The sequence below is a fragment of the Alosa sapidissima genome, chromosome 11, assembly GCF_018492685.1.
Source record: "Alosa sapidissima isolate fAloSap1 chromosome 11, fAloSap1.pri, whole genome shotgun sequence".
NCBI lineage: Eukaryota > Metazoa > Chordata > Actinopteri > Clupeiformes > Clupeidae > Alosa > Alosa sapidissima.
In genome coordinates, this window is record NC_055967.1 from 4,793,855 (window position 1) to 4,809,824 (window position 15,970).

The 15,970-nt window shown below is 43.5% G+C and overlaps 1 protein-coding gene across 3 annotated transcripts in view; it reads right to left on the bottom strand.

Moving 5' to 3' along the window:
- Nucleotides 1–15,970, bottom strand: part of hydin (HYDIN axonemal central pair apparatus protein) — a 90,057-nt gene that overhangs the window by 1,766 nt on the left and 72,321 nt on the right. For 2 of the 3 annotated variants that reach the window (XM_042108674.1, XM_042108673.1), the window contains exons 65-83: nt 14,927–15,279; nt 14,300–14,460; nt 13,995–14,083; nt 13,319–13,538; nt 12,288–12,509; nt 11,557–11,686; nt 11,126–11,291; nt 10,662–10,809; nt 9,033–9,240; nt 8,482–8,703; nt 8,212–8,381; nt 7,672–7,870; nt 6,988–7,146; nt 5,312–5,592; nt 4,784–5,003; nt 2,984–3,196; nt 1,832–1,995; nt 801–951; nt 196–426 (exon numbers count right to left, since the gene is read on the bottom strand). In XM_042108674.1, the coding sequence (XP_041964608.1) occupies nt 196–426; nt 801–951; nt 1,832–1,995; nt 2,984–3,196; nt 4,784–5,003; nt 5,312–5,592; nt 6,988–7,146; nt 7,672–7,870; nt 8,212–8,381; nt 8,482–8,703; nt 9,033–9,240; nt 10,662–10,809; nt 11,126–11,291; nt 11,557–11,686; nt 12,288–12,509; nt 13,319–13,538; nt 13,995–14,083; nt 14,300–14,460; nt 14,927–15,279 (3,707 nt within the window). The remainder of the gene's footprint in view (nt 1–195; nt 427–800; nt 952–1,831; nt 1,996–2,983; nt 3,197–4,783; nt 5,004–5,311; nt 5,593–6,987; nt 7,147–7,671; nt 7,871–8,211; nt 8,382–8,481; nt 8,704–9,032; nt 9,241–10,661; nt 10,810–11,125; nt 11,292–11,556; nt 11,687–12,287; nt 12,510–13,318; nt 13,539–13,994; nt 14,084–14,299; nt 14,461–14,926; nt 15,280–15,970) is intronic. The other variant, XM_042108675.1, reaches the window with a different exon arrangement.

Consider the following 15,970-nt stretch of genomic DNA (forward strand, 5'->3'; position numbering starts at 1 on the left):
ATAATTTGAGGGAAAATTTTACCTGCCTATGACTGAATAACCAACAGCTCTATACTGTTACCGTTGCTTTGTTTTTAAAGTGTCTGCTAAATATCAGTCAACTTTTTTGACAGTGAATCAACATGGGAGACATTCCCAGAGACGGAATCGGACGAAGGATCCGTGACAGACGTGGCAGAGCAGATGGCAGCGTACCTGTGTCATGGCTGGCACGGACAGCTGTGAGGGCAGGCTGACGTCAGGGCTGCGGCACTCCACGGTGAAGTAGAGGGAGATGGACAGCGGGTTCTCCACCTTCACCGAGGCTGACGTGACCTGCCGCACCGGCGTGGTCATCTCGATCGTGCTGATCACCCCCGGCGGTGTAGCTTTGAAGCTCAGCAGGTAGAACAGGTACTCGCCTGTCACCTCGTTGCGGAACGTGACCTGGAAAACAGCAGAGGGCAGGGTGGGATAAGAGAGTTAATCCTGATCAGAGCAGAAATTACTTCCAGAGTTAGATCCCAAGGGAGGAGATTGATCAGCATGAGTCCTGATTAATTTCTTTGTGATAAAAAGGCCATTTCATTCATTATCTCCACCTCTTGGCTTGGGTGGTGGGCTAATGAACAGATCCAGATGTTAGTTAAAATCCTTGGAAGGGGAACCACCCAACGTCCTTTGAATTACGTTAGAGTAGATTATATTTTATTGGACAAGTACAAGTCTGTAAACAAGGAAATGCAGTTAGCATCTAACCACAAGTGAAAATCTCACAGTCCCAGTGCTGATTTGCTGAAAAAATTACTTGTCTGTCTCACCTTGGCATGAAACACGCCTTCTTTATAGGTGAAGAAGGAGATTTTATAGTCTTTGGTGGCCAGGCCCGACACGTCCACATAATCCAGGCCTTTCAGAGAGATGGTGCTGTCTGGACGCTCTGGTTTAATCATCTCCAGCAAAACACGGAACCTGGAGAGGAAAAACGAGCATGTGGAAGTCTCCCTCAGGATAGAGAGGCTATCTGGGACACTCCCATTTAGGGTGACTAACGAACACAGGTATGGATTTGTGAGGGCCGAGGCATATTGTTCTCCCACTTGAGCTGTCATCACTGTGAAGTCTAGCGGAAATGCAATTATACAAGTGAAATTAGTTTCTCTCAGAGCTGAATTGAAACATCTGCTCCAACATGAGCTGTGGGAACTGAAGCAGTATTTGCAGCAAGTGTGTTTGCATATGACTGTATGGCAGACGGAGTGCAGTTGTAACCTTTTCTGCATAGAAAAAAAGGAGTGACTGCTTAAATCTTAAAACAACATCTATAAAACATACACCTCCAGTGAATTAATTCGAGCAAATGGGACTAAATGTAGTGTGTACCTTAGTTACAACAGTTGGCTGAGGACAGATACAACATGCAAGTAAGGTCATTAGTTATTATTCAAACCAAAACATAAGTTTGGGTTAGTAAGAGTTCTTCTGTAGGTTCTAGTCTTTACAGAATTTGTTTTCAAAATACCCATGAAAGAACCATGCTTACAAACCACATTTTTGCAAAAGTAGTTCATCATGGCTTGTGGCTTGTAATGTGTGTTGTACCCTGCCAACCTCTATTAATATCTTATAAGCTGAAATACCTGAAATATAACCAATTTTCTGCAACTAATAGCTTCTATTGTAGATCAGAAATCACTGATCACAGCCACCTGCTTATTGTGCTCATGTCAAAACAAATCAATTGTGCAGTGAGGAGCCAATGGAAGGTCTAGTGAATCAATGGGCCAATTGCGTAAAGGCTCTCTGTGAACACACTAATAGAGGAGCACTTTGTAAAATGGTGTGGGTCTACCTCTGTGGCCTGGGCAGCCAGTTGTGCACAGGCAGAACCTCGGTGTAGGTGGTCTTGCAGGGCAGCTCATGGCTGATGGTGGCCACAGACTTGGGGGACTCAGCAGTGCCAACCAGCGTATAGAGCATCCCCGTGCCATCCGGGATGGGGAAGAAGATGGAACCCTGAGCGAGACAGAATGAGCGAGAGAGAGAGAGATGCAGAGCAAAAGAAAGAAAAACAAACATAAAAATGGGTACATAGCAAATACTGTGTGTGTGTGTGTGTGTGTGTGTGTGTGTGATGGGTGACGGGTCTCCTGTAGCCCCTCCAGCTGGTGTGCATTGCTTGCTGCTTGTGCTTTCTCTCTCTTTGTGACAGGTGATTAAGGCCCAGGTGTACACAGGTGTGCAAAATGGCTGTTGATTGGTGCAGGGATAAGAGGCCTGCTCTCCCCATGTGTGAGGTTCTCCCTTCCTCTGGCCTTTTGACTTTTGATTTCCGTTTTGCCTGATGAACCCCTCGACACTGATTTGCACTACACTTTTGTTTGAGCTTTCACCATAGTGACTTTCTTAATATTCTTAATTATATTTTTTAATAAATGTACTTCTTACTTTGAAATCTGCGTGTGCCCCCCATGTTTCATGCTTGACAGAGAGAGAAAGAGAGACTAAAGGCCTATTCACACCAAGAACGTTAACGATAACTATAACCATAACGATAAAAGTGCTCACACTGAACAACGATAAACAAAGTCTCTTCTTGTGTTAATGAATGTGACGGCTAAAATTCGATGGGTTCTGATTGGCTATTACCTTTTTATCGTTCTCAAAATCGCTTTGAAAGTGATCCCCAACGATATCGTTCTTCATGACGTTATCGTTATAGTTTATGTGTGAACGTCGTCATTCATATTAACGAGAACAATATTTGTTTATAGTTATCGTTATCGTTCTTGGTGTGAATGGGCCTTAAGGGAGAAAGAGCAGTACTAAAAGCTGACATACCCAGCAAGTTAATTACTAAATGACTAAAATGAAAGAGGGCAGAGCAGGCTGAGGCTTGTGTGGATATCGGGTCATACATGGCTGCTCTGCCTCGGGCATGAAGCCCTGACCAGAGTCCTCTGAACTCCACAGAAAACACTCTATAAAAGTGTCTAGCGCCCACCTGATGTTTCTTGCCATCTGTGGTCATGACCATGGGCTTGTAGATGACCTCATAGACCTTGTTCTGCTGGTAGGGCTCGATGATGAAGTTGGGCGCGCCGGTCCAGTGCTGGCCCTCGATCACGGGCTTGAGGGTCCAGCGCTGGTTGGTGTTGTTGGACATGGTCAGTGGCTGCGTGTGCTGGGAGCGCACCTGGCAGGTGAAGTTCATTACCTGAGCCAGAACATTAGACAGACAGCAGATGGTTAGGCAATGACGGGTGAAGGCTGGGTCCAAACGAGTCTAAAAATATCCCCAACATCTCATCCCACACTCTCTGTTCATGTCAACGTCACTTATCGTTCTTTTAATTCTCTTTCAAATAAATTCTATTCTGTTCTTATTTTACTTCAATAATGCATAATGAAACATACATTATAAATATGCATAAACCATTAGCCCATCATTAGCATAAACCATTAGCCATTGGAACTGAACTATATTGTACTATGTACATAACATGATGAACGTAAAATGCATTATAGCATATAGTATATGACTCACACTTGGATTATCTATATTCTGTAACATTGTATTAACATACAGTCTACTTAAGTACCCTGACCATCTCTCAGTCTTTATGACCTAATGATCTTTGCTTCTGAAAGAGGTCCTTGTAGCCGTTCTTACAGGCAGGACACACTGGGCGCTTTGCATGCTGCGGAGCTCGTGCTGCGACACTGTAATCAATGGGACTGGCTACAGCAGACTTAGAGTTTTTCTCGATCGTTTTGATACCTGTGTCAACTCTGACATCACATTCTCAAAACAGTTAACACCCGTGTCTGAACAAAAGCACTCTGGACAAAATGACACATTTTGCTTGCAAAAGGCTGTTACTCTCTCAAAACACTTAAAACATGCAGCAAAAGCAAATCTTGCCTTCAAACACTACAACTTGTTGCCAATTCAAAAACACTCTTTAATCAATCATTACACACTTGACAACAAAATGCAAAATCTAGTTCTCAAAATGAGCATTTTTGCTATGTCTGTTCCATTACTTAGTCATTTTTCTGGTATCAGAAAAAAACTGTGAGAAGACAAAATTTACTGAATACTGTAAAAAAATAATTTATTAATTCCTCCCAAGATGTAACTGTCATTGACATGTAAGACATACAGCAAACACCTAGCAAGATACTGTAAATTTCATTGAACTACAACTTTCATTGAAATAAACCTACAGTAAACACCTTTTGTACTGTTTTCTCCACCAAATAGGCAATACAGTACTTTGTCTAAATGTGCATTACAAGTAGATCCATACTTGCAAATAGCAACCCAAAACAGACATCTCTTATGTATAATGAATGATTGCTGATTGAAGAATTGTGCAAAGGAGTTTCACACAGGTGTATCAGAGATTCAGACTTATGCATGGAATCTATACCATCTGTGAAAAGATGTTTTCCTTTTGTTTAGCATGGGAAAACCAATAGAGTTTGGGGCTTTTGAATGACACCTGTGCTAACTGTTTTGCAAAAGGGTGTGAGAAATGTGTGAACCCAATGAAAATGTGTGAACACATTCGCAAGAGATGACTTCTGCTGTGCAAAGAAAGTAGTCATGAAGACCAAGTGGGTTCCAGTTTACTTAACCAGGTAAAAGCAATTGATAAAAACTGTAATAGCAGTGCACTCATTCTAACAAATGAGACTAGTCTTCTAAAACTTTGTTTACGGTCCACAAACAGAACGCCTGAGTTGCGTGCCCAGTGTAGGCCGGGGTTTAGTATAAATGCTGGGTGCTGGCACTCACCTCCTTTGCGGTGGGGGGCACGATGCAGGAGCCAGTGAGGGTGAGGGACATGGGGCTGCTGCCCTCAATGGTGCAGGTCAGGTCCTCATAACGCAGGTCCTGGCACAGCTCTGTGGGGGCAAAGGTCACCTTGAACGACACCTCCATCCCAGGGCAGAGGTAGCCCTTCACAGGACTGATGGAGAAGTCGGGGAGAAAACTCTTCGCATCCCACTGGAATCTGAGGGAAAGAGAGAGGGGGAGAACAGAAGAGAGGGAGGGAGAATAAGAGAGAGAGAACAAGAGAGAGAGAGAGAGAGAGAGAGAGAGAGAGAGGGTGAAACTCCCTATATATACAGTATGAGCTGATATAATAGTAGATGTATGAGCTGATCACCACTGATAATATGATTGATATGAGTACAAACCATAATCTATCAGGCAAGCCATTATCTTTTTTTTATTTTTTTTATTTAATTTATTCTGTCTTCCAACCACACATACACCCTTTCATGTACTTCTGACACAGGATGACCGCTGTGTATGTACCTGGTTCCAATGTCGCCGGTGTTCTGCATGAGGATACACTTGGTGGCCTGGCAGCGCTGGACCACGGCGCCGAATGTCAGGTAGTCCTGGTCCAGCTTGACCTCCACGCCGTGGCAGCAGCCGCGGAGCACCAGCAGGGGGCGCGCCATGCCCAGGCACTCCAGCAGCAGCTCCTCGCTGAAGGGGGCCATGCGCTCTCGGGGAGTGAAGAGCAGCTCCACCGCACAGCGCCCGCCACCGCCACGCACCGTCATCTCACTGGACGGGGACACGGACAGCACCTGGACACACACGCACACACACACAGACGCGCGCGCACGCACGCACGCACGCAGACACACACACACACACACACACACATTTACATATACAGCATAATGATGGACTTTAAAAACACATAGGGTTTAAACTGCCTACTTGCAGTTCTCACTTCTGCCACACCAGAGGAACTCTTCTGCAAATTAGTGATGCAGAAAACACCACACTCACATTAAGTGTGTTAACTTTTGATTGAAGAAACATAAAAAACTCAAAACTCAATTCATTTTGCACTTGGCCATGGTTAGAAAGGACAGCTGCAAAACCATGAGGAAATACAATTCAAACACAACACACATTACTTTTCATATTGAGGCATTACAGAACTTAGACTCTTATTATTACAGTTTTCTTCCCCTGATTCAGAATGTGATCTACTGTAGCCTCCCTGGGTACAGAGTGGAATAACTCTACGCTTAGCAGTACTGGTGCTGTCTTAGAAGTTGAAGACTGACAAACTCCCTTTTTCCTCTACACAGAAGCTCAGAAACTCAGAGTCACCCCCACAGAGTCAGAGGCTGTCTGACAGAGATGACCAGTGAGTAACCAGTGCTGAGATGATACTGTACAGCAGTGGGTGTGCTCCAGAAAAGACAGCTCTCTGTCAGTGTGTGTGTGTGTCTGTGCGTGTGTGGGTGAATGTGACTGGGATGTACAGTATGAGAGTGAGTGTATAATGATGATGACGAGTAAGTGTATTTATGTATATCTGTATGCAACACTGTACAATATGTAGATAGATACTGTAGATACTTTATTTATCCCGAGGGAATGTGTACATATTTGTTTGTCTGTATCCATGTCGATCATTGTGAATATGTGCTTATGTTTGTAATGCATACCTATAAGTACAATATATGTGCATACAGTACAGTGTGTGTGCAGAGATGTAAAAGTTCAGCTTTAGAAAGTAAAAGTGCTGCAAAATTTTTGTTCCAACCATTCACTTACTCAGCTGATTTTAATTAGCACAACTCTTAAGCCAGGTAGATCAGCTAGTTTCTGAAGCCGGACTTTTACAATCTCAATAAAGGCTATAGCCTATCAAAATGTTTCAGGGTGCATGGCATCAAATGTACAACTTATGGGGCAATATAGTAATCTATCTAGATAACCTACCAGTAGTAAAAATTCACCCTCAGAGACATCAATAGGAAAGTCACAACTGCTACATTTAAAGATTGGGCAGTGTATCTATTTTATGTCATTAGAAGCAGCCAGCAGTCAAAACAGCCAAAATCAACAAAAGAAGGCAGAAAACCTTTCTCTTTGCAACACCATAATGTGAGTTGTTCATAAATGTTACCAGATAAATATCAGCTGACAGAAACCCTGGTGTATATATTCCTATATCTGACCTGTGCATCTTGTAGCGCCTCCACTGTGGAGTTGAGCTGGAGGCAGAAGGTGATGGCCGAGGCACTGTTGTTGATGAGGGGGATGACCCGGCGGCTGCGCTGGCCCACCTGAAGTGATCCCAGATTCACTACCTTCTGCCTGGGGTCCTCAAAGTCCAGCTGGGACAGCAGAGGTGGCAACACATGACACATTTATCCTCACAACACACAAATACATACTAAGCGATAGTCAAGAGGAGGGCAGATGCGACGCACAAATAGGGTGCTCCAACAGCTGTCCGTAACAGCCATGTAAAGAATATCAGCAGTCAGCTTGGGTCACAGAGTAAAATCTGACTAAAGTGTTTGATTATAAGTGTAAGTGCTTTTTGAAATAGCATTTTTTTTATGAACAAATTATTACAAAGGGTCCCAAAGTTGCTAGTGATCCACAGCAAGAAAAAGAAAAACAATAACATCTCCAATGAAACATATTCATTTAATCTGCAACTCATCACAGACAACCAAAACCATGAACTGAGCCCAGCTAGCATCACACCATACACACATAACCCTCGGAGCTACAGCCATGTACATTATAACAGGGGTCTACCGACAGAGTGAATGAACACACTCCAATAGCTCACACAAACAGGACATACTTTCTCTCCAACAGAGTGTAAAACTCTTCAGCCTCTTATTCACCTTAATCTCTGTTCCTTGGCCCAGGATCTCCACCACTTGCTTGATGCACTCGTTGATGCCAAAGACCAGTTTCTCGTGGTACTGTTTGGCCTCTCGTGGGTAGAATGTGATGGGTACATCCATGTAACCACCAGGAGGGAGGATTTTGGGGTGGAAGTCCATCTTCAAGAAGGGGGTGTTTGTGAAGGAGCAGTCCACGCTGTGGCGAAGGAAACATGACCGAAAATGGCAATCCACTGTGTCTGTATATATTCAATATATTTAAATCTAAATGCAATGAATATATATATATATATATATATATATATATATATATATATATATACAGAAATTTAAATATATATTGAAAATATGCAAAACAGTGGTATATTGTGCAATATACTGTCTCTCATGCACAACTGTAATAATGTACATTGTAATATCATTGATACTGTATACCTGTATACTGCAAATGCTTTATTTTTGCAGGAAGTATCATCAACACATCATGACTTGTCAAATGAATCTCCTGCCAACCGTCGCCATGGTAATTTTAGTCACCTGATTCCTCGCTCTCCTCGGTTAGTGAGGACCAGGGTCTTTGAGGCTGGAGTCATCCCCACCGAGAAGATGAAGTTCTTCCCAAAGTTGTGCTTTCTGAAGGAGAAGTCCAGTCCTGGGACCTCCGCCACCCCCCGCAGGGCACAGCTGTACACAGGCCCGTGCTTGATCTGCACCACACAAAAAACAGAGGAAAGATACCGAATAAGACAACTACAGTATCAGAGACACAGGGGACAGAAGAAAGCAATGGCAGCGCCTGGACTATACCTTAATGTTGAGGCCGACGTCTCTGAGCACACACTTGTTTTGGGGGTAGAAGGACACAGTGCAGTGGCTCTGCTTGCCAGTGGTCACGGTGTCATACTCTGGCTCAACCTGTAGGTGGCGCTGCAGTTCAGGTGGACCCCAGAGTTGATAGTGGATGTCTAGGCTGAATAGCCCAGGGTTGGACACCAGGAATGCAAAAGAGACCTTATCACTCAACTCCACCTTTAGGGACAGAAAAAGGAACCAATGTGGAATAGAACTAGTGTGAAATTGAATGTCTGGTATACAGCAGCATTCATCCCCACGTATGGGCCCAGTGCCCATGGTGACCCAGGTCAGAATCCGGCCTGCGGTTACTACCGCAACCCACATCCCATCTCTCATTTACTATCCTGTGCACACTTTTGGGCTTATGAACTATAAAAAAGACAATCTATTCAACTGGCAACATTTTGTACTGAAATGCACAAAGTAATAAAATGGATGAACTTGGTGTACCAGATGTTTGTTTACTGTACTTATCTATGTAGCTTTGCCGTGTTATGACTGACCTGTTTGAAGTCCACCTCACACAGGCTGTTGGGGGCCATGTTGGTGACGTGGCCCTCGGGGTCCTCACACTTCACCGTGGCGCTCATGCTGTAGCACTCGGCCTTCATGTTCAGCACGGTCGGCTGGACCTTCCTCTGCACGCTCACCGCCAGGTTAAAGGCCACCTCACCCGCCTGGCTTGGCCTAAAGGTCACCACCACTGGCAACCTGCCGTGACAAATAGGCAAGGGGACAGTGGGATCAAGTCAGGGTGGGCCGTTCATTATGACCTGTTTCTTCCAGTGGCTCAACATGCGTGTAGTGTTAAGATGCTCTAGGTCAGGGGTCTCCAACCTTTTTGGTAATGAGGGCTACCTGAAGACCCGAAATCATATGGAGGGCTACTCATTTGAAAGAAACAGACCCTCACCCCTTTTTTGCGAGGGTCCTCCTAAATAATAGGCCTATGTGATTTTTACTTTTAAATTATCAATATTCTGTAGGCCTATAAGTATTCATATATTAAGCAACTGTATTTTCATCTGATTCTTCAATAATTATGACTGCCGCGCAGCGAAGCGAATCTAGTTTAATATCAATATGTGCAACACTACCAACATATTTGTTCAGTTTGTTCATTTCAAAGTTTGCATGGGGAATCTAATCTTAATTTTTTAACAAAAAAACATAATTTTTCGTGCAATTAATAATTTGGGTTACAATTTGTACCCAATTTATACCCACCCACCATTATGAATTCAGGGGTTGTTTAAGTTCTGATTTCAGTGGACAATTTGGTTTTAACATTTCAATAGTAATCACCCCCAACATATGAAGACTCCTTTTAAAGTTATTGCACACCTGAAATCTCTCCATGATCTGACAAAAAAGGTAATGCACAGTCATGCTCAGTTAAGCATGCCACAAAATTTTCAGCGCTATTATAGTACAGTAGTCTACAGAGGAGAAAAGGCCTGTAAGCTAAAGCAATTGTTTTTCAGTCCTTGAACAATCATCCAAGAACCGTATTTGACCAACATAGAATGGCCACAGAACATTTGCAAAGATATGCTTCCATTGGCTACACCAGACGAGCAAGTTTTTTCCCCTTTACTGTTTATGCATGCGAGCAGCGTGTATGCGCTCCGCTTCCGTTGTTGTTTAAAGATTGAATAGGAAATGGATTACAGCTACAATTTGTAAGGTATCACCAATATCAATTTAATGTTACAGATGTATGGCTACATACATTCTTAAAATGGTTCTAGTCTAGACTTAAATATCTATTGAAAACTTCACAATGGAGCGTGTTTTTAGAGCGTGATCTGCAGGCGACCTGAAGGCTATTTTTAGAAGGTGCGCTGGGGGCGCCTCATAGCCGTTCCGCGGGCTACCTGGTGCCCGCGAGCACCGTGTTGGAGACCACTGCTCTAGATCTAGGATGTTAAAATGGTGTGTTAGGTAATACAACACAGTCCATTCATATAGTGTTAATTATTTAGAAATTAATTATTGACCTGCTATCACTCATGAAGGAGAAAACATACATGCTTTCTGTCTCTGACTGCCTATGCCATCTTAAACAGATCTGGGCTTAACCCGTTCCACATTCAGTCAGTGGTTATAGATATGTTTAAGTTGCTACTTGCTTGTCATTGGCTGAAACTGTCCCCTGCATGGGCTCGACCTGCAGCTGTTCCACAAAGCCCTCGGAGTAGCAGGAACTCTCCTGGACAGCAAACTGGAACGGCTCCTTCTCCTTGTTCACCAGATTCAACGTGTGCTGGACCGTGCGGCCTACAGGAAGATACATATAGCCATATTGTTCAGGGTTAAGGACTTTCATACACACCGTTTTTTTAGAGCAGGCACTGAGAAAGCATGCACAGTGAATAATATGCACAGCAGTTAAAAAGGCATTACAGTGAGTAGGTAGGATGATAACTGGGAACAACAGGAGTGCTTGTGTCTTTTCTTCATATGAATATCAACATAGCGGATGTTAAACGAACTAGCTACCTACACAAATATACTTAAAGAATGAGTGTGACTAGCAAGATGCGCATCCCTGTCCTACATATAGTAAGACTGGGGGTGAAGACAAATGACTTACCTATGAGCAGACAGCCCATGTTGAGGTGGGCCCGGTCAAAGTAGACCACTGGGTCACGAGCAGTGCCCACCAGTAAGAAGGGAACAGAGATGTTGCGCTCGGGGATCTGGAAGGTCCAAAACGACTCCACTAGCTCCAGGGCCACGGCACAGAAGTCAAAAATCACCTGTGGAATTTGTGAATAGATTACACTGCAGACCAGTTATCACAGGTTATCATAGTTGATAATTGTTGTTGTGTTCCGTCTTGCATGAGTTACAGGTTCCCCACTGTCTAAGATTCAGAACATTTCTGCCCACCTGTACTATGTTTCTACCTATATACTATATTTCTTTACCATCAACCACTCAGAGAGGTTTCAATATTAGTATTGAATAGTTTAATAAATTACTTAACATATCTTTGGTGATTTTAATGCTCTGTCCACTCACCTCCACTTTCTTCCCAGGTAGGATGGAGCTGTTTGGAGTGCGGCATTTGAAAGGCGAGGGCCCTGTATCATCCACACATCTCCACTCATAAGAATACGGCTTGTTGGTGGGGTTCACTAAGCTGAACTGCCTGCAGTGGGGAAACAGAGAGTCTTCTTATAACTTAACAAGCAAGTCTTTGGTCTGTGTAATGGTTATGAATAATTGCATTAAATGTAAAGGACTTAGTAGGATTTCATTCATGGTATATCATTCAAGGTAGCATTAAACAAAACACATAATGGGATGCGGGCTATACACAAGGGAAGTAGGGCTGTGCCATATTGTCTATCGTATATCATAATAATTTATTAGAATTTTAACTGTAATACATCATATTGTGATATTGATGATACAGTTACATGAGGTTTTAGCATACACAGTCCAAATTAGCGCCTAATGTACAAATTGTACATTAATGAACAACATAAATCAGGTCTGTCACCATTGGGTTGCTGTAATAGGCAAACCTGTACAGTACATCGCATTTTTGGCCTGGTTTGTCAAATCTAAAAAATTCAGAAATATGCCTTCCTTTATAGCTACCGGTAGTTATATTCACTTTTTTTTTTTGTTGAATTCACCAAAAATACTATATCGTGACATGTATCGTTGTTTGGATATGAGATGATCTATATCGTGATATGACATTTTGGTGATATCGCACCGCTCTCCCAGGAGGCAACACTCACCTGGTGGTGGGCGGACCAACCCCGATGGATGTGAACTCTATGACCCGCGTGCTGGCGTCCAGGGTGCATGGTGGAAAGGTACCCTGTGGGCCCCATAGCTCTGGGTTGCGCCGGTTGCCCGTGATGTAGTCGGACTCTTCAAGGTGGAAGTGACAGTAGGGGAGCAGGCTGCGGCCTCGGACTTGTATGGTGGGACCCTGCTCGTCTTTCAGATTGGGAATACTGCCAAGAACAATGGAGAAACCGTTTAACTAGGATTGGATGTCTTTGTACAACAAAGAGCTTTTAAGAAGTACTGGACTAAGGAGTTGTGTACTGTACAAGTTGTGTAACTTGTGTAAAGTTACAACTGGAAAGTGCAACCGGAAAGTTTTCAGACCCTTTCAAGTTTTCCACATTTTGTTATGTTTCAGACTCATCTTAAAATTCTATTATTATTTTTTTCTCATCAATCTACACACAATAGTCAAATAATCCACAAAAAAAGCAGGTGTTTTGTAAATTTATAAAAAATAAAAGACTGAAACATTCCATTTACATAAGTATTCAGACCCTTTTTTATTGGACAGTTAGGAGGCACACATCTGTCTATATAAGATCTCACAGTTTTGTAAGGTCTCACGGTTGTACGACCAATGGTCGCTATGAATGAGATCCAAAGTTCCTTTGTTGACATGGGAGAACCTATACAGAATGACAACCATCAGTGCAGCTCAGTGCCTGGTTTCTTCCACACACGCTGTTGGGAATTGTGGCCGAATAGTTCAAAATATGGAACACTTGAAAGGGTCTGAAAACTTTCCGGTTGCACTGTATGTATAATTAAGAGTTTGGTGAAAGAGAGTGCTTGTGCTTGTGCAAGTGCTTGTGCCAGGATCAGGAGTGAAGGTAGGGGTGACTGTGTTTTTTCAGAGCATAGTGTGTGTGCGTGTGTGTGTGTGTGTGTGTGTGTGTGTGTGTGTGTGTGTGTGTGTGTGTGTGTGTAGACTGTGTTTGTACAGTGACATATCTCTTTCAGAGGTGCTCCAGACCTGCACACCAGCTGAGCCTCGTACTCGGCCACCTCGATGGGGGAGAACCGCACGCTGAAAGTCTGGCTGGCTCTAGGGCCGATAGTTCCCACGCTGGGCTCCACACAGAACGGCGGCAGCTCGGGGTCCCCCAGCAGCATGCTGGACACACTGCCAAGAGAGGAGCACGGCCGCAGGGCTGTGCCACAGCGAGACTGACCACCGGAGCGGCTGGGAACATCTGCAAGCACATAGGTGCCAAGTGGACCTTTATCTGGGCAACAGCTTTAACTCTCTCACAGAGTTGGCAAAGCACTACTAAAGCACTATCCACTAATGATATTATGATAGGACATCTATCACACCGTTGGGGTCGTCAGATTATTACTAGAGGATACAAGCAAAGGTTTCAGCTTCAGAGTTTCAAAACATTGTTTGCTTAATGTAATTTGCAGCAACAACTTGTAACCCATTATAAAAGACAACTCCAACTGCACATGCAGTATCAAGTCTGTTAAATTATTATTTTCAAACCTTATATGTTACAGTAATACCATATTAACTGCCCCCCTGTATTAACCTCACAGCTGAAGAAAATTTTGCAAAATCAATGTATAAACCGCGGCTAATAATTGGGAAATTACGTCAATCATTTAAATCATATCGCATCATATGTAGACTGATGGTGTCTTTTTACCTCTGTGATCTGGGCTGATTGTTGCTCCACCATACATGATCTGCCAGGAGAAGTCCATCTGAGTTGTGCCTTTATTTGACATCTGGAGCCTGACAAAGAGCACAGAGAGGCAAAAAAGTCAAATCTCATCCCACGGTTTGAAGACAGGAGACAGAGTTGGTCGGTGACTTGTGGAATCTGACACTGTTAGGAATGTGCCGTGATACAGAAAATGTGGAACACACAACATATGCAAGCATGCATACAGCATCTACACATGCGTTCACACACACACACACACACACACGTGATGGAAACACACTTACTTGTAGACTCGAGTCTGGTACAGCATGGTGTCTTTGAAGTGTATGGGCTCAGCGTCGCAGGTGAACTTGGCGTAGTCACACACAGCGCTCAGAAGTAGCTTCAGTTCTCTAGAGGAGTTCTCCACCACACTGTTGGAGGGCTCTGGGTCGATCTCAATCACCTTCAACACAGATATGCAGGCCATGGCTCCCAATTAAGTCAGACATATGCAAAACAGCCAACTGGTAATAAAAAAGACCCTTTAAAAATTGCATTTCTAAGTTTTTCTCCATGTCATCCACCAGTGCTCTGTACAGTTTTTATCTATGTTGAAGACTTGGGTGACATGCTGGTTACTCTGTCTTCGTATTTTCATGAAATATTCAACCCGTTGAATGGTATGAAGAGTTGTTATTATTGTTATTCTTCTTTGTCTTTTATGTTTTTGAATTATTCCACTTCATGTACTTTACTTTTTTAAACTATTTTAACTATTGCCTTTTTGCGTTTTTTTTTTACCTTTATTCTTTGCTTTTATTTATATACAGCACACTGAATTATACCTGTGTATGAAATGCATTATATAAATAAACTTGCCTTGCCTTTAAAACAAACACAAAAAAAAAACCTGTAGTGTAATGCAGTACCTTCTTTGTCTGAGTGGCCGCTGGTTTAGAGGTGTCCACCCACTTCACCGTCCTCTGACGGTCATCCCAGTCCGCCACCTGGTCCACAGGCTGCTGGAAGACGATGCGACACAGCCTGCACTTCTGGAGCTGGGCGCTGAGCGCAATGGGCTGCTTGGAGCAGAAGGTGACGGTGACGTCTTTGGCGCAGCCGGCGTGAAGGTGGCCGAGCCGCGGGGAGAAGCACACCTGAGCACTGTCCGGCGGCCACTCAAAGCGGAGCACGTCTGAGCCGCTCAGGTTGGTCATGGTGAAGGTGGCCTGGTAGGATTTGGCCACGTGGCAGTCGCCGAAGTGCAGGTGGTCAGACTTGTCTGAAAACGGGGAGGAAAAAAAAAACACATCCAACATCAAAGGAGTCTAGAAGAATTGAAACAGAATCAAACGAGAACAGTAAGATGACTGCATGCGCTCGCCCCTGCCATGCAATATTAACCAAAGTGAAACCAAATTCCAACATCAGGATGATCTTGTAGGAGAATGGAGATACTGTATGCCTTGTGTAAAAATCTCTGCCTTGCATAAAAAGTCTACCGGACCAGGGGCCTCATGTACAAAGCTTGCGTACACACAAAATGCTGCGTACGCCATCTTTCACGCTCACGGTCGGATATCAAGAGTAAATGAGCGTGAGAATGTGCTCCCGGTTTCTCCACGCCAACTATATGTGTGGCGTACGCACATTTCCAATGTGTATATCAGTTGGCAACACTTAAAGGCAATGCAGTGCAACAACATTAGTTCATCACGAGTCTAGGCCTTTATTTGCACAGCTTATTGTGAAATGTGGGCTATTAAAAATGATAACACTAACTGTAGTGAACAATTAAAACCTATGAAACCTATTTAGAGACAGCGCCTATATTTAGTTCCACGATTGTTGATGACTGGCTTATCAAACATTTCAGATTTTGAAGAGCTTTCCTCGAAATCTGTGATGAATGAGGTCGACTTCATCAGTGTTTCCCATACATTGACTTATTTGTGGCGGCCCACCACAATATC